Source organism: Squalius cephalus, assembly GCF_949319135.1.
Source record: "Squalius cephalus genome assembly, chromosome: 4".
Taxonomy (NCBI): domain Eukaryota; kingdom Metazoa; phylum Chordata; class Actinopteri; order Cypriniformes; family Leuciscidae; genus Squalius; species Squalius cephalus.
The window spans coordinates 46,097,916-46,120,955 of record NC_137125.1 but is presented as its reverse complement, the minus strand read 5'-3'; the positions used below and the strand labels follow the sequence as shown (position 1 = coordinate 46,120,955).

The 23,040-nt window shown below is 36.6% G+C and overlaps 1 protein-coding gene across 3 annotated transcripts in view; it reads right to left on the bottom strand.

Annotated features, from left to right (window-relative positions):
• Positions 1-22,666, bottom strand: part of net1 (neuroepithelial cell transforming 1) — a 28,322-nt gene extending 5,656 nt beyond the window's left edge. Inside the window, exons 1-3 of one of the 3 annotated variants that reach the window (XM_079869018.1) lie at positions 22,413-22,666; positions 15,445-15,511; positions 8,220-8,282 (exon numbers count right to left, since the gene is read on the bottom strand). In XM_079869018.1, coding sequence (XP_079725144.1) covers positions 8,220-8,282; positions 15,445-15,511; positions 22,413-22,534 — 252 coding nt within the window. In that variant the 5' untranslated portion in view covers positions 22,535-22,666. Of the gene's footprint in view, positions 1-35; positions 338-8,219; positions 8,283-15,444; positions 15,512-15,774; positions 15,834-22,412 lie in introns of those variants that run through there. The other 2 variants (XM_079869019.1, XM_079869020.1) reach the window with 2 other exon arrangements.
• Between the last annotated feature and the right edge of the window lie 374 nt (positions 22,667-23,040).

Here is a 23,040-nt window from a genome sequence, read left to right as displayed (position 1 = left end):
GACAGCATTTGTGATTAATCGTCTTTTGGTCTCACCTCTAGTTCTTTGTAAATCTGGTTCTGATAGTCTATCTTCTGTAAAGTCCGTTTGATAGGTACCACACAAGGTTCATCGTAAGCCACCATTTCTTTCAATAAAATCCACTGGTTGGTTTCTGTTATTTCCAAGGGTGGGCAATAATCCACAAGTGATTCTTAAATAAAAACGTGATGTAACATAAGAGGTCTAAAAACCTCAACGTCCCCCCCAACTCGTGACTGTCCGCCTAAGCGGAGCTTTCTAACTTCTAAACACACTCTTGGTGTGTGTGCTCTAACAATCTCCAACTTTGTTCTGGGATGTGAGAGGTAGGGAGTGCTTATATACAGAGTTTTAAAAGGGCGGAGTCACTGTAAACTCACCAATGGCAAGAGGAAGGAGATGGGGGTATGTAAATGACTCTGAACAGACAAAGTCTAAGAAATCTGACTCTCTGCTACCTCACATCAACAAAGCTAAAATTTGCCTTCTAGATACTATGTTTCTACATTTCAGCAGTGTCAATGTCTATAAAGCAAGAAAGCTTACATAAAATTCTGCCTTTAAAATATTATGACTTAAACTGTAATTTTTTAAAGTATTAAAGTAATTTTGGACCTCAAAACAAACAAATAAACCAACTAAAACCTCACAGATTCCCCAGTTTGCAGTACAAGTTTCAAGATGAAATGGAAATAAGTTTTTTTGCTAATAGAAACAGACTTGCTTTCACTATGCATTGTGGATTGGTTTATGTATGTCTTTGAGTTGCATGAAGGGTGTAAAGTACAGACATATTTGCTTTGAGATCTGCCTAATGAAGACCTGGGTCGTTATCACCCACTCATCAGCAGGGGAGGGGGATGATCAATTACAATATCAATATAACTGGTGGCTGAGGGGGGTCACACTGGTGGCTGTCTGTGTATTGGAGGTGTGTGGGAAGGTCTGATGAGTCTCAAAAAGTTTCAGTGGTCCGAACCAGAAACTGGCCCAGACCACGCCATAAACACATCCTGCTTAACAAAAGCTGCTTTTCTCAGTCTATTTTTCTCAGCGTATACAAAACCGCACACCCGTTGATCTCCACATTTGTGTGACCAAGGAATATGGTTCACTACAGACCCAAAACTTTTACTGCTACCTTCCCGCACGGTCAGCAGTGGTAATAACTTTAGCTACGCAAATGGACTAGCATGATGTGTCAGTGGGTTTTAATAGAAATTTGTGTTAAAATGTGTGAAAGCATTGGGGTGCGCGTGTTAAGCAAATGGAGATGAACGATGTGCAGACTCTAAGCTTACCCTCCTGTGTCAATACAAGAGTGTGAAACAGGACATGCATTAGTGTGTTTGGATCAGGACACTTTCCACTCAGTGGACGAGTCAAACGGAAGCAGTTATCTGCTAATGAGGCTTACATTTAGTTAACACTTTATTCTAATATTCAAAACATTACTCGATAACTATGTTCATAACAAATCTGTGTGTATCTCCAAAAAGTGAAGAGATTAAACAAAGATATGATTTGTTTAAATAAATAAATTGTTTAATTATGACTAATCAGTACTGCACCATAACAGTTGTGCACAAAAAATTAACATCTGTATAGTTGAAAGTTGAATATCAGTATGAGTGAAGTCAATAACAGGGTTCCTTCGTTACTCATCCCATGGGGAGACACTTTCATACTGTTCTCGGTGTGTTTTGATGAGAGGTGTGGCAGCCATATTGCATGAAAGCGCGGCTCGGCCTGCACCCCCTGCGGGCTAACACCTCGACATCTGGGTGTGAAGCACAAACACAGCACTCCTACTTTAGTGCTAAACACCATCACACAAGAGTGACTCACTTTATGTGGGCCGTGTGTGAGCTTGCCTGATGGGGAAATCTGATAAACCTCAGATGAATAGGCAGCAAGCGGAATGGTGTGCAGTGGATCATAGTGCTGCCCCCTGGTGGATAATTCAATGGCACTGCAGCCTAGGTGACTTGTTCTTTGAAAGCTTCCAATTTCTCATCAGTGGAGGAGGAACTTGTATCTGTAAAGGTATCAGAATTCATCCACTATAACAAAGGTGTGGGTACAAGACAAGCCTGTATATGCCCGTGACGTTGGAGTGTGTAGGTGTATACACATGTACACCAACTGTTTTACGCTGGAATCACTATCATTTACTGTTATCACTTCATGCCCCATTCTTCATTCATCCTGTGTTCTTATTTATCTTTTTCTTTACGAAATATAATCATCCATGATGGTTACAAAATGTATGTATATATGCAGTGTTTCCTACAGGCTTGGTCCCTCTATGCCCCATCCCCTCCGGAAAGAAATTTTTGTACATTAAGTCAAATGCATCTGGTGCACTTTGAGAGTTCAAAATTAAGAACCTCAAACTCAAGTGAACAGAGTATAAAATCTTTGACTTGTACCTGGACTTTATTGTGGACTCTCTTGTTAAACCTCTTTTTTTAGTTGTGATGAAATTTAAATCTATATTTGGTGTTTTATGAAGCCGAACAATAAGAATATTATAATAATAAAAGTATTAAAGAATATGAATAAAGTAATAAAGAAGTATTTTATTTAAAACATATGCATGGAAATGGAATAAAATGACAGGTATATAATTTTACTTTACAGTAGGGAAATTACAATACTTTTGTCCTAATTTCTTCAGTTGAAAGAGATAAACCCTTGAGCTTTTATTTTGGAGGAAAACGGTATGTTATACAGTACGCTACAGTAAATGTTTTCATATTATAAAGTAATACATTTGTTGACTGTTGCATTAGTGGAGAACAGCAGTGTGTTTGCCGTCGAGGCTGAGAGGATGCTAACATTAGTACCTCAAGTGGTTAAAACAATGTGACAAAAATACATGCAAACCAGAACCAAATGTTTAATGTCACGATTACCATCTATTTTCATTACTTTTATATCCAACTGGTCACTTTTATGCATTTGTTATGCAGTCAAGTTTAAAGCTAGTGACGTGAAAAAGCAAACTATATTTTCATGCAGCTGACAGAAACATAAATCAGAAATGCATCCGATTTCCTTTTTTTTTTTCCATCGTCACTGTAATACATAGTTATTTTGATTAGATAATAGTGTTCTAAAATAGAAGCACTTTACAATAGGAGTCCATTTCTAACATTAACTTAAGTTAATAAAAGTATTGTTCATTGTATCATTTACTAATACATTTTTGCATTTTAAAGTTGTTTCACTTAACATTAGCTAATACTCATTCACTAACATGAGTGATCAAGGTATAATTCTTTTTTATATTTAAAGTACAGTACATTTTCATGGTTCAGTACTGTTTTTTAATTTTTGTAATAAAGTTCAGCACTATTTTATGTGTTATGTTTGTTTTTATTCAGTATCCATTTAAAAAACTATGGGTTGATTTAATCTGTTATTAAACAGAGAGGGCCAACCTAGTTATTGTTATAATCCACTATCGGTCGACCTCTAATATTAAACTCACAGCACATGCCGAGATGGAGGAAGCTGCATTCACTGTGAACTGAGCTGCTCTAAAACACAGTATATGCTAAACTAAAAAGTCAGTTTGATGATAATGATTGCATCCTTTCTGAAGCAAGAAAGCACCAGTCTCCTTTGTAATTGCATAGAAAAGAGCAACCAATTACATTCATCAAAGCATCTTTTTGTGTTCCGTTTGGAACTAGGCATGGGTGATATACCAGTAGACACGATTAACCGGTAGAAATTTGTCAACTGGTAGAGATTTTGGACTATTGTCTCTATCATGGTTACACATTCAAATGATGTTGCAGTGCTGTGCCGTCACGAAAGCTTCCCGTTTGCATGCATTTTTAAACCATTGAAGTGCAATTAACAGCATTAGCATTAGCAGCAAAAGAGCTAATTTCTGTATATGCGCAGAATGTCTGAGATTATTTCTGAGCGCTGTCTTTTGACCGAGTTCTTTTTGCCACCTAATTGATCTTGAATGGTCAAATGTGTCTTAGCGAGTATCCTCGTTAACAGTAATTTGTCTTAAGTGAACGTAAACGGTCGAGAAAAAGCGCATGTGTATCAGTATATTAGATCAGTGCATACGTTCTTAAAGTGAAAGCAGTGACAGCAAAGTGTTTTTAAAGTTAATCAAACAACAAAAGATAAAGAGAAAATGCTCCTGACTGAATCATTTTTGTAACTTTAATAAGAAAAATGCAGTGTTGTTTTTATATATATATATATATATATATATATATATATATATATATATATATATATTACACACATACACACACACAATTTATGTAGCCTAGTATTTCTTATTTAGTGCTTGAATTTTTCAGGCAGGTCCATTTCATGTGTGTCTTTGTTCCATTTTAGTTTTGTCCTATTGCTTGTAATTTAGTTTATTTGTTCTTTTTTATTACTGGCGATTTACTTGTCTTCAGTGTGATATCATCATAACTAGGGCTGGGTATTGACACAAATTTCACAATTCGATTCGATTTCGATTCACAAGCTTGCAATTCGATTCGATTTCGATTACGATTCGATTTGATTCGATTCAATATTGATTATTTTGGATATCAGGTACAATACATTGCAAGTTTTCTCAAGGAAAACATATCTCTTAACTATTATTGTAAACTATGGGAGTCAGTTGTAGCCTATAGGCTTCATTAGCCAACTATAATATTGGTAAAAATTAACTGATTTGTATACAAACACTTAAAATACACTTTTATTTATTTTTATAATAATAAAGTTATATGAAATTATATACAAATTTTAACGGTGGCTGTCATAAAAAACTTTCCAGATATATTCAAACATGCATTAAATATTGAAGAACATTAAACATTATAATGAATATGTAATATGGTGCATATATTTAACAAAATGCTCCTCTCTAGAGTAAATTTTTCTAGCTGACTAACGAGTTTATGGTCACTGGATATGGTTTTTCTGAGGAAATGACGTTACATGACATTGTTTAACGTCTTTCCACGGTTGAAACACTGATTGAGCGATTCTATGTGACATGATACGGACTTCGATAAGTTGTACTCTATCTTTTAACACACTTGCAGATGCTCATTCATGTTTATTTCGCGCTGTAACTGGTATTATTAAAGGAGAACTCCGGTCAATTTTAACATTGAGCTCATTTTTTTGTACATTTGGAGTGCTGTCAATACAGAGAACAACGACAAAAATCGGTGTTGCCCACACCGTGTTATCCTCTTTTTAAAATTTGCACCCTGTTGACTTCAGTGGGGCAAGTTTTAAACCTGCTTTTAGCCTCTTAACATCCTTGATGTGTCATTACAAGTGCACAGTAATCGATTGTCGAGTTCACGCGCATGATCATAGGTACTAAACCAATGCGCGTGAACTCGACAATCGATTACTATGGACTTTGACTGAAAACAGGATGTAAATACATGTATGAGCGCTGGCTGAATAAATATCATTTTTATTCATATCTTTCACATCTACTGCAGTCAGATTGACCCGCGTTCACTCCGAAGGAATCACTCACATGACCTGTGCACTTGTAATGACACATCAAGGATGTTAAGAGGCTAAAAGCAGGTTTAAAACTTGCCCCATTGAAGTCAACAGGGTGCAAATTTTAAAAAGAGGATAACACGGTGTAGGCAACACCGATTTTTGTCGTTGTTCTCTGTACTGACAGCACTCCAAATTTACAAAAAAAATGAGCTCAATGTTAAAATTGACCGGAGTTCTCCTTTAAGGCGGAAGAGGAGGTCACGTGCGCTCCGCGCTGCTGCTTCTCTTAAGCTGAGCTGAGCCAGAGCGATCTCACGCCACAGCGCCAAAACGGTATTTATGTTTTTGAATTTCGTAAAAAAATGGACGTAATTTGAAATCTGAGACTTTGTTTCATATCAATAATAACAAAGCACAAAGATTATTGCGATTTATTGGATGGGATGCTCGAAACAATGTTCCATTCATTCATCAACTGAAAACAGGATTACTAATCGATTCTTGGGATTTAAGAATCGATATCGTTTCGTAAAAATGAGAATCGATTAAAATCGAGAAATCGATATTTTTTACCCAGCCCTAATCATAACCTTATTTAAAGCAAAAATAATATATCATGATGAAATAAAATTACTCATAGTGATATGAGATTTTGGTCATATCACCCAACCCATGTTCCTGAGAACAGTAAGTTGGCAACATCCTCTTATTAAAGAAGAAACTGAAAGGAAAAGTGATGAGACCAACAGACAGATAATATCTACACTTAAGTTATAATGTGACTTGCAGAAAAAACTATTTTGCACAATAAGCAATGTCAACATTTTGACCACTATAGTGGTTTCACTAAATGTGTGGAACCATCATTTGCATAAATACTTTTTATTTATTTATATAAAAAAAAAAAAAAGATTGTGGTTTCTTTGGCGTGCCACCAAAACTCCATCTGCAGAAAAACAGATAAAAAGCACAAACATCCTGATGTTTCTCAAATATATTTAACTCTAATTGAGTCAATGCACCCTCAACAAAGATGGTTGCCACCAAACAGAGCAGGTAACTAATAACACACCCCTCTGACCAGACACACAACACAGTCAGGATGCATACCACACACGCGTACAGCCTTTCTCACAGACTTCTCACAATATATCGCAATCTAAAGTGTTTGGTCATTCTTCTAGCGAAATGAGTCAATCCATACAGAGAAAGAACTGTAACAATATAAAGGAAACATTATGACACTTCTCAGCTTAATTGTGCAAATTCTATAGTTACATTATGCAGAATATGAAAAGGCAGGCAAATCTCAATATCGACAGTCTCAGGATGACAATGTAATTTCATCAGAACAAGGCCCTAAAGGGAAAGCATGGGGCAATAAAAGGGGTACCATCATTAGGACAGGTACAAAGCCCACACCTCCCCCAATATGCATTCTCAAAGATGTGCTGTGGGGAAGGGAGTTGGGAACTTTTGTTTACTGCACTGTCTAGCGAAACAAGTTTCACTCAATAGAATAGTTTGGGGCAGAATGGACAAGTGACTGAAAAACATTAAAAAAATGTGAACTGAAGAAATTGAGGCTTAATTCCTCAATGTTTTTAATGTTTTCGGTCACACTTTAGGGTCCAATTCTCACTATTAACTAACTATTAACTATGATTTTGCCTAATTACTGCTTATTAATAGCTAGAAAGCCGACATTGGTAGGATTAATGGATGTAGCATAAGGTCATGCAGAGTAAATGAGCTAATAGTGAGAATTGGACCCTAAACTAATGTGTTACCACGTTTTCGTTAGTGAAACGCATAAGAAGATATTTTGATGAACTGTTTTTGTCCATACAATGAAAGTTACAAAGTCCAAAATAATGCTGTTGTATGTACACCGATACACTGATTTACTGATAAATTTCATCAATGTTGTCTTGTGTTCCTTTGTCTATATATCCATCATTTAAAATCTATTCAAAACAATACGATGATACATTTTGTTTTTGCGTAATAATCTTGCCCAGTCTTTTTTCCATTGCTCAAGGCATAAAGGCTCTTGGTGAATCAGAGATCTCTAATCTTGTTGGTGCAAGACTGATAAGTCATTTCAGTTATATTGTTCGCCTGTCTGTCAAAAACAGAGGATTTGGGTGTGCTCAGTACAACCTTTTACTAAACTGTAAAAAACATTTTCAGTTGCTATGGATGCATATTAAGTCAACTTCCATTTCAGATGGAAAAAAATATGAAAATAAACCAGAGAGGAGTCAAGATCAGCGGGGAATCAAATTACAAAAAAAATCTGTTTATACAGCAGCGCGTCTCAATTAAGCCCTTGCTGAAATGAGGATAATTACTGACAATAATCATGGAAAGTTTACGGTTATGGAGGAATGACCTTTTGGATTATCAGAGGAAAGATTTTCTAAGATTAAATTCCACAAGTTTAAGGTTTAAAGGCTTTGAATACTGCCACAACCAATGATTTAATCTAGGATTCTTGTGTAAAATGGCTTTGATTTTGCTGACAAATACATCAGAGGGGGCAGGTTTTTTTTCAGATGTTATGAGCCATGCAGACTGAATTCAGGAAATGATTTAAAAAGCGAGACCTCTTGATTTGTGTATTTTGATAAATCTGTTGTGCTATATCTGGCCCTGCAGAACCAATTTTGTTTTGCTGCTTTTCTTACCTTGAAGTCAAAGCTGCAGAGACTGACTGCGTCCGCATCGTCCTTCTCTCTGCGCTTGCGTTTCTGCAAAAAGAAAACAGTCTATAAGAATCTGTAGCACAATACACATCTAAACTAAAGGGACACTTACAAAAAAGTAAACTTTCTGGCTTTGGGAGAGGAACCAAGGAAGACATTCTTTTGTCAACTTTTCCAAACTTTTCTTTTGGTTTCCTTGAGAGTATGCAAAGTGCTGCCCTGAAAGTTGGTATTATTATGGGTTACAATGGCTCCAAAGGAGGTCCAGTCAGATTCAGGAAGGACATCATTATCCCTAAGGCCTTTTAGCACCTGTGTGTGGGAGTCGGGGACTGGTGGGGCATCTGGCTAGTGAAAATTCTACCTGTGGAGTGTGTGTGCAGGGTGTGAAGGGGTTGTAAACATTTCTGCAGCACTGCAATGGCCACCGAGAGCCGTCAGGGTCTCTGTTATTGGCCTGTGTTCTCTTTACTGGACTTTTCCCAAAAGAAACCACTTCACGAAACCGTTCAAGGCAGGCCGTTTAAGTGGCTGAATTATAGCATAATGAACCTCCCAAGAAGACATCAGTCCTTCCATTTAACTAGGCCCACATGGAATCAGCAAAATTGTATTTTCTGCCATAGCGACACAACATTGTTTTATCAAATAATACCGTAATAATGATTCAATTTATAATAATTATTTATTTATTTTTATCATAATACTTTATCATCATTATTTATGTAATAGGCAAATATATTAATATTAAACTCACAAGTTGAGGGTGGGAGATTGAATTTGAATGCATGTAAATCTTGACTGATCAACCCATTGAGAGTGAGTTCTGAATCCATCACAAGTATGCAACGCATTTAAATAAGGGTGGTAGTTTTAACTCAAATGTGCCCATTATCTGCTTTATACCATTATAAGCAACATTTCACAAACAGGGCCAGTTTGTAAGTCAATTAGGGTTTTGTTTGAGACCAGTATCAATTGAAAAGCCACTATTCTTGATGTCGCTGCCACTAACAGAAGTAATGTCTTGATGAGCCTATTGTTTTCTTATAGGGTGAAAGCATATTTAAAGTCGCGTGATCAAAACCAAACACTGCAGCCAGCTCACCCCGAGTTTCACTGAAGCAATGAGTAGATTAGGCTAATTTAACATCAGGCCCATTCACAGCAAACAAGTTAGCAAACACACAAACAATAAATGACAAGCAATCATTTAGCAAATCCCCATTCATAGATGATAGGGGATAATTAATCAAGACCCTGATTGGAGGGTTTTAGGATTCAGTAATGATTGCTGGCCAATCAGATGCTGAGCTTCTGAGTGAATCACAGGTGTTTGGTTTTGTACGTTTTAATGGATAACACGGATAAGCGGCTACTTTTGTGTTATCTGAGAGTGGAGAAAAGCTAATGGTCTGTAAGTTTACGATAGGGGTGTATGATATTGATGTATGATATTTGTGATATATTTTCTGGGATTTTGTCAATAACAATAATTAGACGATACTTTGCCGAGTATGTTATTGTGCAGGTACCATGGCAGGTTTAGCACTGCAGTGCAGGTTTAGGAGATGACTTCTAAAGTTTTTGATAGTCTTCATATTCTGTGCAGTGGTTAGCTTGCAGCAGAAACAGAAATGAATTTTGACAGAAATTGATTTCTACCTTTGGCATTTTTACCTTTATTCTGCTGTGACTTTGTTAGGAACAATTTTCGTTGGCGAAATAGAGCAAAAACAGTCAATACTGTGTCTAAAATGTAAGTCATTTGATATTAACTCTTTCCCCGCCAGCGCTTTTCACAAAAGTTTCTTGGCCCCTAGAATATTTCATAGTTTAAATATCTGAACATGCAATATGTCAAAAGGAAGAACAGACCCTCTGCTTTTAAACAAACAAAAAAAGTTGCATTCCTTTATCAACACTTGAATACGGGTAAGTTGTTTTTTTTTTTTTAAAAAAGCAACATTTTGGGCAAAAAAATCGTTTTTGTCAAAGACTACATCTGGATCAGATTCAAAACGATGATCAAAACATCGAAAGAGTAGATAGTCCATAAACACCCCAAAAGCTTGCACAGTCCTATACCTCGTCCTTGGTCAACATTTTATTCTGTAACATTAGGCATTAATATTGATAATACTTATTTTACATATCCATTTTACATATGATGTCGTCTGTTTTAATCAGGAGATTCAGTACTCTTTCAGAAGTTGCGCAATAGCACCCCCCTACCGTATAACAGTGAAAAGCCGGAAATTTCCGTCAATGGTAGGGAAAGAGTTAACTTCTTGTTTATTAAAATTAATATCACATTTGCAATCATGCATGTATTTGGGAAAAGAAAATTACACTCTTTGTGTGATTGCCTAACTATATGGGATAAAATTTATCGATCTATCTACGATCTATATCACACACCCCTAGTTTAGAAGTTACACCGATATTGCTAGTGCTTTCGGATAAAAATGAACGTAAAATTAAATAATTTGGTCAACACTGGAAAGTCAAAAAATTACTCAAAAGAATAAAACTAAAGCTTTACAAGAAGAAATAAAACTTGAGAGGAACAAGAAGAAAAGTTCAACGTGATAGACAGGCTGTGTATGTTTTGGCTCCAAACTGCCTGTTCTTGGTGGACAAACCATAAATGGATATTACAGCAAAGAATTTATGAGAGCAAACAGCTGCTGGCACAGAAAAAAAAATAGATTATTACAAACAAGCTCAATCAAAGTCACGTTTTAGGGACGCTGCATATTGCAGGGGTCAGTAAGATCTGGGATGAAGAGGTTTTGCACATGATGGTCAGGACATGTGATTGCATATTGTGATTTGACAGATCTGGACAAAAGTCTTAATCAAAGAATGAAATAGTCAACATGAAACTGTATTCACAAACCATTTAACTTCTGTAATGTGATATTTTCTAAGTAAAACTAGATATTCAATTAGGGAAAAAAGTAAGATTTCCTAATTGCGGCTGACTGGATGTGAACAGTGGACTTGTAGTGGTTGGTCGAAAGAAGTTTAAAAATAAGATGGCTTGGTGAAAATGCTGCTGCGTCTGATAGCTAAAAATGATGCCTTTTGGATGATGCATTCCACAGTCGGAAGGCGTTAAGGCGCATCTGAAATCTCATGTTAGCTTCACTTCCTGTCTCCTGAGATACCTTCATCTGATGGATTTTTAAAGGCAGCATAGACATATCCTTTGCTGCCTTTATCCCACAATCCTGTGCATTTAGTCTGTGACAGTTAAGATAAAAAAAATAAAGATTACATCTGAAAGTTGCGGTTGGTGGTCAGTTTGTGTGTAAATTTTTGACCAAAGTTTTCCACTTTTGATGTCATTTCTAGCGAGACATTAGTATTGTAGTAATTAATTATCCGCTAAGTTATCAACAAAGCTCTTTCTATTTTGTTGTAGATCATTAATCCTTTATTATGCTGCCTCAGAAGTCTGTCGAAATCAGTTTTGTGAGGTAATTTCGTGCACAAATGCTGCCTGCAGTCAAGGAATTCTTGTAATAAACTTGCGCAATCAATTGAGCAAACACTGCAACCCCGTTAAGCATGTCACCTTTAGAAAGAATAAAAGATCAAGCTACTTTCTTTTTCTATATGAATGTAGTCCAGCTGTCTCAATCTGCTTCCTGTGTCTTTAATAGTCAGTGTGTGACTCGCATTGTAACGCAAATTCAGACACTACATAAGAAAAACACCAAACCAACAAACAATTTTCTAAGGAACAGCCTTGTATTCACTAGGGGTGGGAGAAAAAAATCGATCCATCGATGCATCGCGATTCTCTCTCCAACGATTCTGGATCGATTCTGAGAATTTCAGAATCGATTCTGAGCTTAGTTTTTAACCAGATGTGCGATGACGCTGAGTTTGCTTTAGAAACACCCGTAATCTGCTTTCTTCCAATTCCTCACACACATACATACACCACTCAAACTTTCCGTAAAATAATCTTTCATAAGTTCGGAAAGGTTGAAGCGAATTACTAGGACATTCACAGGCTTCATTGCACAGGATGCGCTGTGAGAGACGCACGCTTTGTTTGATGTTACGTTACACTTGAAGCGTGCTGTCTCGCCTTTCGGTATTTTCCTTACAAATGCTCTACGAAGTCATCATTTATGTGGTTTGGAATGCAGTGGACTTGTATATTTAAAATATGAACCTCACTAACAGAAGGCTGCTTTCAATTTCAAATGCTGACGCGCGCTTTGTTTGTGTAGACTGCTCGCGCATGCGTCTGTGCGATTCCGTGTAAGTGGTTTGATATACTTGTGCAAAATTAACGTAAACACAGCCAGTTATGTCTTAAGGGATTAAACGGACAGGACAAACCACTTTACTTCTTATATTTCAAAAGAGATCCGTGCGTGAATGCAGCTTAATAGATCTCCCGCAGTCTATGATGTCATAGTAAAAAACAACAGTAAAGATGAAGAAAAATCACTCACAGTTCTTGAATGGAAAACGTTCAGATAATCTTAAATAGGCTACTGAAAGCACTATTTGTTTGTTTGTTATGTTTCTATGCTCCTCTTTATTATTTGCTACTTACTTGTATGTTTTGAAGTTATAATTAGTTTAAAATTCTTAACATACAACTGTTTTAAATTTTATTTATTTTTTTTGTAATTTTTTTTAAAAAAGTACTTAATTACCTATGTAAACTAATGAATTAATAGGGAGGGGAGGGGAGGGGGGAGGGGGGAGGAGTAGATAAACAATCATTCTGGAATTGGATCGGATCGTGAGGTGACTAAAGATTCCCACCCCTAACATTTACATACTGTGAATCGTTTTTTTGAATCGAGAATCGTTTTTGAATCGAATCTTGAGCCTAAAAATCGATATCGAATCGAATCGTGACATTTTCTGAATCATGCACCCCTAGTATTCACAATACGATATGTCTTAATACTTAATATTGGAATAACTTAATGACACAATAGACTTCATGAAAAATTGTGTAACAAAAAAATTACAATGTCTGAGATGGATTTCTTGAAGTCATCAGCACATGTTGGCACAACGTGCTGTCAAAATGAAATCCGGCAGTATCACAGCTCTGCAGGCCGCTTCCCGCATAATCCATCTGTTGTTGCACCATCACGGACACCCTGCGGCCATGTAGACGGCCTGAACTAGAAGAACTACTTCCACATTAATGACAAAGACTCTCTGCTTTCATGTTCCAGGGGTTTGAGCAGGAATAAAAGGAGGGAGGAATACTTTTACCTCTGCAGGGTTTTGAAGGTGAGATAATGGTGCGTGAGCTGGAAGCCTAATGAGGCCCATGTGCCCCCTAGATGAGCTAATGTGTGTGTATTCATAAAAAAAATACATATCAAAGGAACGTTTTGGCATGTGATAAAGCAGTCCACCCCCCCATTTTCCTACAGATGAGAGATGGATTGCATATCGCTTGGCCTTCATAAACTTTGGAATGCTCTAAACGGGCTCTACTCTGTGTTCAATCACAAACTACTTTGTATTACTGCTTAACTGATTCAGTGGGAATGAGGGCTATGTTGGGTTCAGTTTGATGGAAATTTGGGACGCTTGGGAATTTATCAGTGGCAATTTGTGCATCCGTTGAACCAGAGGCACTTGATGCCATGTGAGGATTAAAATGTCATCAGTTGGCGACAACGTGATGGTTGAGTGGAAAACAATATCTGCCAAAATTTTCATAAAGGGCAAGGGGAAAGTACACTTGCGCAAAAGAAAAGGATGGAAAGTTGAACAAAAATGACCTTTTGGGTGCAGTTTTATAGAGTTTTTGAGGCATGAAAGCAAAGCACCATTAATGGGGCTACAGCATTCACGTCACTTAAAATACAAAAGTCATCTGTTGTGTATATTCCAAATAAACACATTTGGAATATTGAAATTTTCATCTCAAATATATGAGAAGAGCAAGACCAGAGTGATACAATATACAAAACAAAGTTTTATATTAAACTTTATATTTTGGTGTCTTTTAACTTATGTATTTACATCAAAAATCAATTGTTAGGTACAGTGTACTAGTGTTTTATTGCAAAACACTTTTGCTGCTTAAGGAGTGATACGGGTAAAATACAGATTTTGTGGTATCCACCTTATTCTTCTCTAAACAATGGGCGCTGCCATAACGACGACTCCGGTTCCCTACTTCCGGTGCGTAGCGCTTGACCTGTACTAGTAGCGAGAGAAGTTCAATTTTAACGCTAACCACTCTAAACGTTTACTTTATTGAATGTATCTGATACGGAACCGGACATGGGCATTGTCTTATGCTCGAAACACTCAGTTTCTAAAAAGTTTGAAATCTTCTTTGAATTGTTAAAACAAATAACAACAGCACACGAGGAGCTTGAACTCATTCTCTCGCTGCTAGTACAGGTCAAGCGCTACGAACGGAAGTAGGAAACCGGAGTCGTCGTCATGGCAGCACGCATTGTTTAGACTGAGCAGAAAAAGGTGGATAGTTAGGTTTAGGTACTACTAATACAAAGAAGTTACATTCTTAATATAAAGCGAGTCCAAACTTTTTACTAAGAATAAATGCCAAAATTGTTTAATTTAATATACCACCTTTGCTACTTGGGAAATACTATAAATAACACAAAAATGGAACATGTACTGACATGGATTGGTAATGTGAATTTACCAGAACAATCCTGTCATGTCTAATTTGCTTGTGCTATTAAAAGTATAACATTGTTAAAAACAACCAGCCAAGAAGATTCTATTCTATTCTTTGTGGAGAGGGCAATCCTGCACTACAATGAGCCGAATAGTGAAACAATTCATCCAAAGATGGTGGACGAATCCAGAGAAATGCTAGTTAGTAATTCATTCAATATTGAAAAGTATCAATAAAGTATTGGTAATGGTCTCTAATTAAAAAAACAAAACAATTTCAGCTAAATAGGCTGCAACTAATGATTCTTTTGATAATCAATTAATCTACAGATTTAACTACTTGATTAATCAGATAAAAGCAGATTTTTTCACTTTTTTATCATTACATCCTGCCCAATGTTGTAGAAGAATTAGTGTTATAATATTAACATGTTAATGTCAAACTTTATTGGAATCAACTAAGAGTCAAGTCTGTCTTGTGATTCGTGGGAGAGGCAGTTTTAAATCACTCATTCAGTTAAATTCACAAATATGGATGTCATAAACTACTCACCAGCGTAAAGTCCCACTGGGGTCCAGGTGTCAGGAAGGTGAAAGAACTTCCTCGTCTCAAAGATGGCCTACAGCAAGAAAAGAAAAAAAGAAAAATAAGATTCTCAAAACGATTAAACTTCAAAAGCCATTTGAAATAATAAAAAATGTAATCCCCTCTTCATACAGAAAACCAGACAAACACAAAGCATCCAACCAGACCCAGACCTCTGGTTGTGCAGTAATGACATAGAACGTGCAGCCAAACCTTGTAGATCTATTAGTATGCCTGTAACCCAACAGTGTGCCCATAAGAAAAGCCCATAAATGTAAAGACACATCCTGTACGTACCACACACCAAGCCTGGTGTAGCTCTGTCTCCCGTGACACTGCATCATCGCCTGCAGAACTGATATAGAGAGAGCGTCACTAAGCCCCGATCTCTCGAACTCACACTAAAACACTCAGTTTCTGTTGTCTTTCAACCACGTGCCCTCTCCTTCAGTCTCTATCCTTCATGTCCTCTTTTACTCACAAATGCACTGCCCCTCATTGTTAACTGGGCCCTTATTTGGGGATTGGTAACAACTGTCTCAGCAAGGTCATGTTTGCAAAGATACCCAAGGTTCCTTTTTCAGAAGAGCCACTGCTTTTTTCAGCTATGATAATGGGACAGCCCCGCCAAATCTTTTCTAAAAAGCCTGTGATAAATCCTGTGATAAATTCTCACATTTATTATCAGCTAATCTACAGGGTTATGATTAAATCAATTTAGGCCCTCAGAAATGAAGGCAAATGTGGTATTACCATTGGGTTATTAATTTTAGCAACGTTGAAACAGACTAATTATCCTAAATCATGTGTCAGTATGTTATTCTAAAGAAAAGCTCTTTCATAATTCAATGATTCAAAATGTAGTAACTTCCTGTGACTCTCAAATGGCTACTTGCCAACTAAATACACTACTGTTCAAAAAGATTTTACTGAGTTCACTGTTCACTACTGTTTTTTTTTTTAAATGTTTTTGAACATTCTCTTATGCTCACCAAGATTTCATTTATTTGATCAAAAATACAGTAAAATAGTAATATTATTTCAATTTAAAATAGAATCATTACAGTTAATCATTTCTCCAGACTTCAGTGTCACGATCATTCAGAAATCATTCTAATATGGGGATTTGGTGCTCAAGAAACATTTCTTATATTACCAATATGCTTTTTTTGTGTGTGTGTGTGTGAAAACTGATATATTACATCTTTACTCTCACTTTTGATCAATTTAATGTGTCCTTGTTAAGTAAAATGATTTAAAAAAAGATTTACTGACCTTTTGAACGGTACAGTAGTGCAAGTAAATACATTGGAATATTGAAATTTTTATCTTAAATATGTAAGAAGAGCTAGACCAGAGTGATATACAAAACAAGCACAACTACATAGGAAATCGGTTCTCTAGGACAACTGTCAATTATGCACTTTAACTGTCATCAGAGCATTGCAATTGACCAATCAGAATTGTATTAAACTGAATACATTTTGTTTTGATCTAAGATTTAATAATATAAAAAAAATAAAAAAAATAAGTTAATAATATTTAAGTTAATGTGCAGTGAAGTTGCCTTGGAGGCTGACAGACCGTAACTCATCCTAATGCATTAATTTTTAGATAACAGATATGGGGGTGTATTATATTCAAGTGTTTATTAAGTGTGGGCAAACTTCATTTTGTTCCCCATTGTTTTTAGTGATGATTCATTGTGATATGAAGACAACTGTTATCTGGTTGTGATCCTGGTAGAGGTGTAGGCATGTGTATGTTTCAGCAAATTCCTCTTATTCGGTCTGATGTTCTTCAGGCATCCCCCATCTTTCTATCCTACTACGTCAGTCGTCTAATATTTCCTTCACTTGGGAATGAGTGCAGGTGGCATATGAGAGCAAAGGTAATTAGAGTAAAATAAATCTAAAGAATGTAAGTGTGAAGTGAGAGAAACTGGTTCTCACGGAAATACTTGTTCAAATAGTTTTGGTTCTGTTCCTTTGTAAAGCGACATTGGGTACTGGAAAGTCGCTATATAAATAAAAAATATTATTATTATTATTAAATGTGACTTATTTAACTTAATTGAATATTGTATGATGGTGTATTGTACAGGAGGATGTTTTAAAACAACCGTGCAATGTAAGAAAAGCAGTGAGCAGAACATTAAGAAGCTGGGCGATCGTCGGTGTGAGGTTATCTGACCAGTCAGAGTGCAATGCATGTTAACAGGGTACAGAATCTATATCAGTGTCCACTAGAAAAAGACTCTACTGTGGGTGGTCTTGGCTCCTAAAGACAACAGGAGCCTAAATCTGTAGGTCAAATGACGCTGCCAATCCCATGATGGAGTGTCCTCCATTCCACGCAGACCTCATGAGGAATAGACCATAACGAGTAGAGACGGCATATAAGTTAAACGGATACAAAAAAAACACACTGTACTTATAGGAAAGTACATACTTGGGTGTGCAGTAAAGTAACATGCCAATATTGGGACATTCTGTGAAGTCATAAAATTCATACCACACAACCTCTTGTCACGCACTGTTTGTGCTTGCATGTAAAAAACAGCTAAATTAATTGCCTTAAAATTCACAATTTCCAGTTCCATATATTTAAAAATAGTATTACAGGGCTCAATGCTAAGAATTTTTTCTACTGGTCAGTAGATAAACAGTACTTTTCAGATTTTCAGGTACAGAAATTGAATAATCAAATGTAAAATAACACTGCATAGTCTTCATTGTAAAAATTAAATACAGATTAATCAATATTAACATTACAAAAGTTATTCAGTCAAGAGGTTTATTAGCTGCTGTCACTTTAAGACCTCAACGTATTCCATATTTACTGTTAGACGTGAGTTTTATTTCTCAGCTGTTCCTTCACTTACCTTCACTGTCTTATAACAGACTGATTATGAGGATACTCGCCAATACGGATATTTTGACATAATTGTGTGACTGTCCGTTCAAGTGCAAGACGACGTGAAAGAGAACTCAATTTAATATGTGCACGCTGTCTGAGAGGCGGCTTTCTGGATGTGTGTTGCGCACACAGAACTTCTCACACAGAGAGTACCGAATTGAGTTCTCTTCTGTGCCTTCTTGCACTTGAATATTTATATTGGCAAGGCTTAAAAACACGTGAAAATGATCAACCTTTGTGACGATGCAGCATTAGCCTGATTGGGCAAGTGACAGTTCAGTCAACTGTCCTGAGCGCTTCTTACGCTGGCCCGGGTCATCGGGCAGTGCTTATATATTATTGTCCAAAATATTGATTGATAACAGTATTTAGTTTACATACAAATGCTGAGAAGACTGAATTCCTCAAATGAACAATTAAAGAAAAAATGTGATCTGAATAGTTGTGGTAATGGCTGTAAGGCAGAACAAAACACACCCATGACCTGTAGCTATATTGTGTAAAATGCCTAAGGCAGTGGTTCCCAAGCCTGTTCCTGGAAGCCCTCAACTCTCCATAATCAAATACCTTATTCTATTCAACTCTTCAGCTCAATAGCAGAGACTCCAAGGCCTGAAGCAGGTGTATCTGATAAGGGAGACATCCAAAAATCTGTGCTGTTTGGGAGCTTCATGAACTGAGTAGGGAACCTGTGAGTGCGCATTGCTTCTAAAACATGTCTGGAATGCCGAAGTGTTAGTGTGAAACGCTGGACATTGGCATGACAAACACGGAACAAATAGTGCACACACCCCATGGTTACATCAACACACACACCACTCTAACACACATATGTAACAGAAACACAAATACACCAAAAATGAGGCTTGCCCTGTTTTAAGAACTTCGAAAGGACATTACAATACTATTACCGCTTTCGAGTGTCAGCTGATCCGACACGAGTGTGTGGGAACATGTAAGATGGAACTTGGTCTATTCACAAGGTGACGTCATTGATACACTGGCAATTTTGATTATTTGATGCGAGTAGGAATTTATATAAACATAACTACACTTCCTGCATGCTTTTATTCCGAATTTTGGCGGTCCCAAGTAGTCACAGTGTACTATACAATCCAATAGTTTTAAGGGAATGGTCAACATTGGTTTCAAGTGTTTTTTTCCTTCTGTCAGTGAGAAAGAAATCCCACAGACGTTAAGGTGGGAAAACACTTGAAAGGACTCCGGTTAAGATAAGTAGATTTGGTTTCACCATGCTTTGCGTAGCAAACAAAGGAGAGGCCTTGGAGGAATGATATGTCACTTACTCATCGAGATCATTCTAATACGGCTTCAAAAGCTCTCTTTGTTGTGGTTTTCACTGTCAAATATGAGACATCATATATAACAAACCTGTAAAAGGCCACGCAAAGGGCTTGAGTGTCAAAACGGCTCGGAGAAAGGATAATCTGAAATTGGATAACGGTTGCCTTAAACACCTACGACATCCCACTATGTGTGAAACAGTGACGTTGTGCTCTTATCTCAGCTATATCGGTTTTTTTAGTGCGTAATGCGTATATATGAAATGAAGCAAGATATTGTTGGCATAAAAACAAGGCCCAAAACAAGACATTTAATAAAGGTCTGTTCCACTTTTCTGTGACATAACACATCAAAACCTATGGTGGGCTTTTCAGGTCATTAGCTTTTCTCTCTTTTTTGCTCATAATTCATATATAATAAAGGCAAGTATTACTAAATCAATTAATTATGGCAAAAATCAATCAGTTATTTTGATAAAAATTGAGATCATAACTTTTAACAGTGTAACACTTAATTCAACAATATTGTTTATTTGATTGCAGTGCACTGACACTATTGAATGAGAACTGAACTGAGCTGGACAGTGACATCACTGCTTTCTTCAGCTGAACAATGACAATATTTTCTTTTAGAGCTGCTGTACAGCCGAAATGAACTGTTTGCATCATTGAATCATTTTCACTGTATCAACGTTTCACTGTAAAGCAGAGGCTATATGTAAGAATTCTCGTGCATTAACCGCTTTTTGTATTGCCAATGTGTAACCAGCTTAAAAAAACGAGACCTTCCCTGACTTCCTAGGTTGCCTATGAAAGTCAGCAGACTGATTTTAATGTGAAGGACTCGGGCCGGTTTCACCAGGAAAATCCAAAGGATGTGATGTTTACACGCGTTCCTGAGAGCCTCTCTTATTAATACTTATACAATGTTCAGGATAATGCCGAAAGAGCTATTTAGGATGATGCTGAAAGAGTTAATGTCAATGTGTCATGCAAAGAAAAGAGATTAATTCAAACTCATAGCCAGATCTATATAGTCTATAATCTCAAGCATTCTTTATATTCAAACTATGTTGACATGATGCATGTGAATTGCAGAGCGGGTGCAAACATATCCACACCGTTATGATCAGATGCTTTCTTTACTGCTGTTTTATATTTGTGTTTTATATTATATTACCGCTGTCATTTTTATTTTATTATTGAGGAAAGAGCGCAGCACATATTTACACATCTTAACATCGCTCTCAGCAGCGTCTGGATGTCTGTTAACAGAATATCGCTGCAAAGGTATTTCAAGGCTGCACGTCATGTAATCTAAGGCATATTTGGACTTTCTGCGCGAGGGCGCCCTTCAGTAATGCTCACACCACCTTATTTTGGCAAAAAATATGAAAAATAATACTTCACAAGAGGCTCATATTTCATATTAAAGACATTTTAATATGAACAAAAAAAGGGGTATGTTGGATTGATAATGCGACAATAATAATTTTATCTTGATTATCATGTTTTCATAACCACCCTGGCAACTACATAGCAACATTCTAAAAACCATTTAGAACATCATATCCTCCAAATACTAATGCCTTTGCATCATCGTGGCACTGGCAAGTAGTGCTCACATTTTCCAAAAAATTTAAAATGATAATTTCCATGCCATTTAGGTTGTTTTTTGTATTGTAGGAGGCAATTTGGGTCACAAAGACTTGTTCCAATCAATCAAAAGGCATGAGAGAAAGAAATCGGACCCTTTGCCAAAATAAACTGTTGTTATTTTAGTCTGTGATAAAAGCACATTTTGATGCTTTCCATCCCCGTCTGCTTTCTCAGGGTTTGTGAAATATATTGTATATATTTGGCATGATCTATTTATACAGAGAACCTTGGACACATTATCAGTTGTCCTCAATATAATGTCGGTAAAATTGCCATGCACCAGGATTTGACATTTGAACCTTTTAATCAAATATAGGCTAGCTTTTGAAGAAAAAAAAAAGTATTTGGATACTATTAAAGTTGCACAGAGTATTTTTTTATTTACTTTATATTGTGTTATCAAATTATTTTATTGTTGGGTTTGCTTGGATCTACTTGCTTTGTTTACAAAGTAAAACTGTAGTTAGGCTAAGTTAGTCAATTGCATTACACAGCTGATCAAGTGATGTCAATTGACCGCGCCCGTGAGGAGGACTGAACATACTGCCGCTTTCTTTATCTAGTAATCTTAAAATAGAGTGCGCTTTTAAAAAAACTAGGAGGGCTGAGCTGTATCTCTAATGTAAGTGGCTTGAACATCACTCTTATTTTGTGCGACATGAGCGCCACCGTGTGTTAGGATAAAACATTGCAGTAATCTAGCTCTCCTGCTGTCATGCTTTGTTTTTGTGTGTCGACATATTGCGGAAGTTTTTCTCACTTTGAAAACACAACAAACTCATTGATCTATATTCACCCGTTCAGTCGTATATTAAAGGATAACTCCTTAGATATTGTTTATAACGCATAGATATAACCGTTTAAATGCATTAAAATCAGCTAAGTTACAGTTCTCTATAACCACATTCATTAACGTTAAGTTACAGTTCGCACAACTGCACAGTGGGATAACTTACGTTAATTTGCAAAGGAATATGCAGAACACAATAGTGCGAACTATAAAGTAATAATGAATAACAACAAGAACAACAAAGTATCTAATATGATCCTGACCGTTTGAAATTGCGCTCTGGGGACGCGTCCATATCCACCATCGACGCTTTCCTCTTGTTCCTCTTCGGTCTTTCGTTCACCGGCTCTGTCATCGCCACTGGAGATCCGTCGGTTTCCTCCATTTGAAATAAGTTGACCTGGAATACGCTACTGTAAATTGTATATACAAAACGTAATACAATCAAAATGAGTCAATTCGAGGGCTGAATAGAAAGGGGGAAGGAGGCGATAATCAACGGATAGGACGGATTTTGAATATGGCGGAAATCTGAAATCGCGGCCAATCACAAGTGAGCATAGGGGAGGGGTTTAAGGCGACTAGTGACGAAACATTTGCGCGCCTGCTGTCTCGTGCTCTTATTTTTATTAGTTTATCATTTTTTATTCTACTATTTCTTAAGTTCCATCTATATTTACCAACAACAAAGCACAATTTCTTGCATTTTAATGAAACTAATCAGTACCTAAAAACGATATTTGCATATTAAAGCAAAACGGTGTAAAATCGCCCCTTTGGCGATTTTATGTTATTGGATGATTTTATATTGTTGTAATCATGATGACTATTCAATATTCCTAATAAAGATAAACATACAATATTGTAACAGAAACAGGGAACACTGCTGTT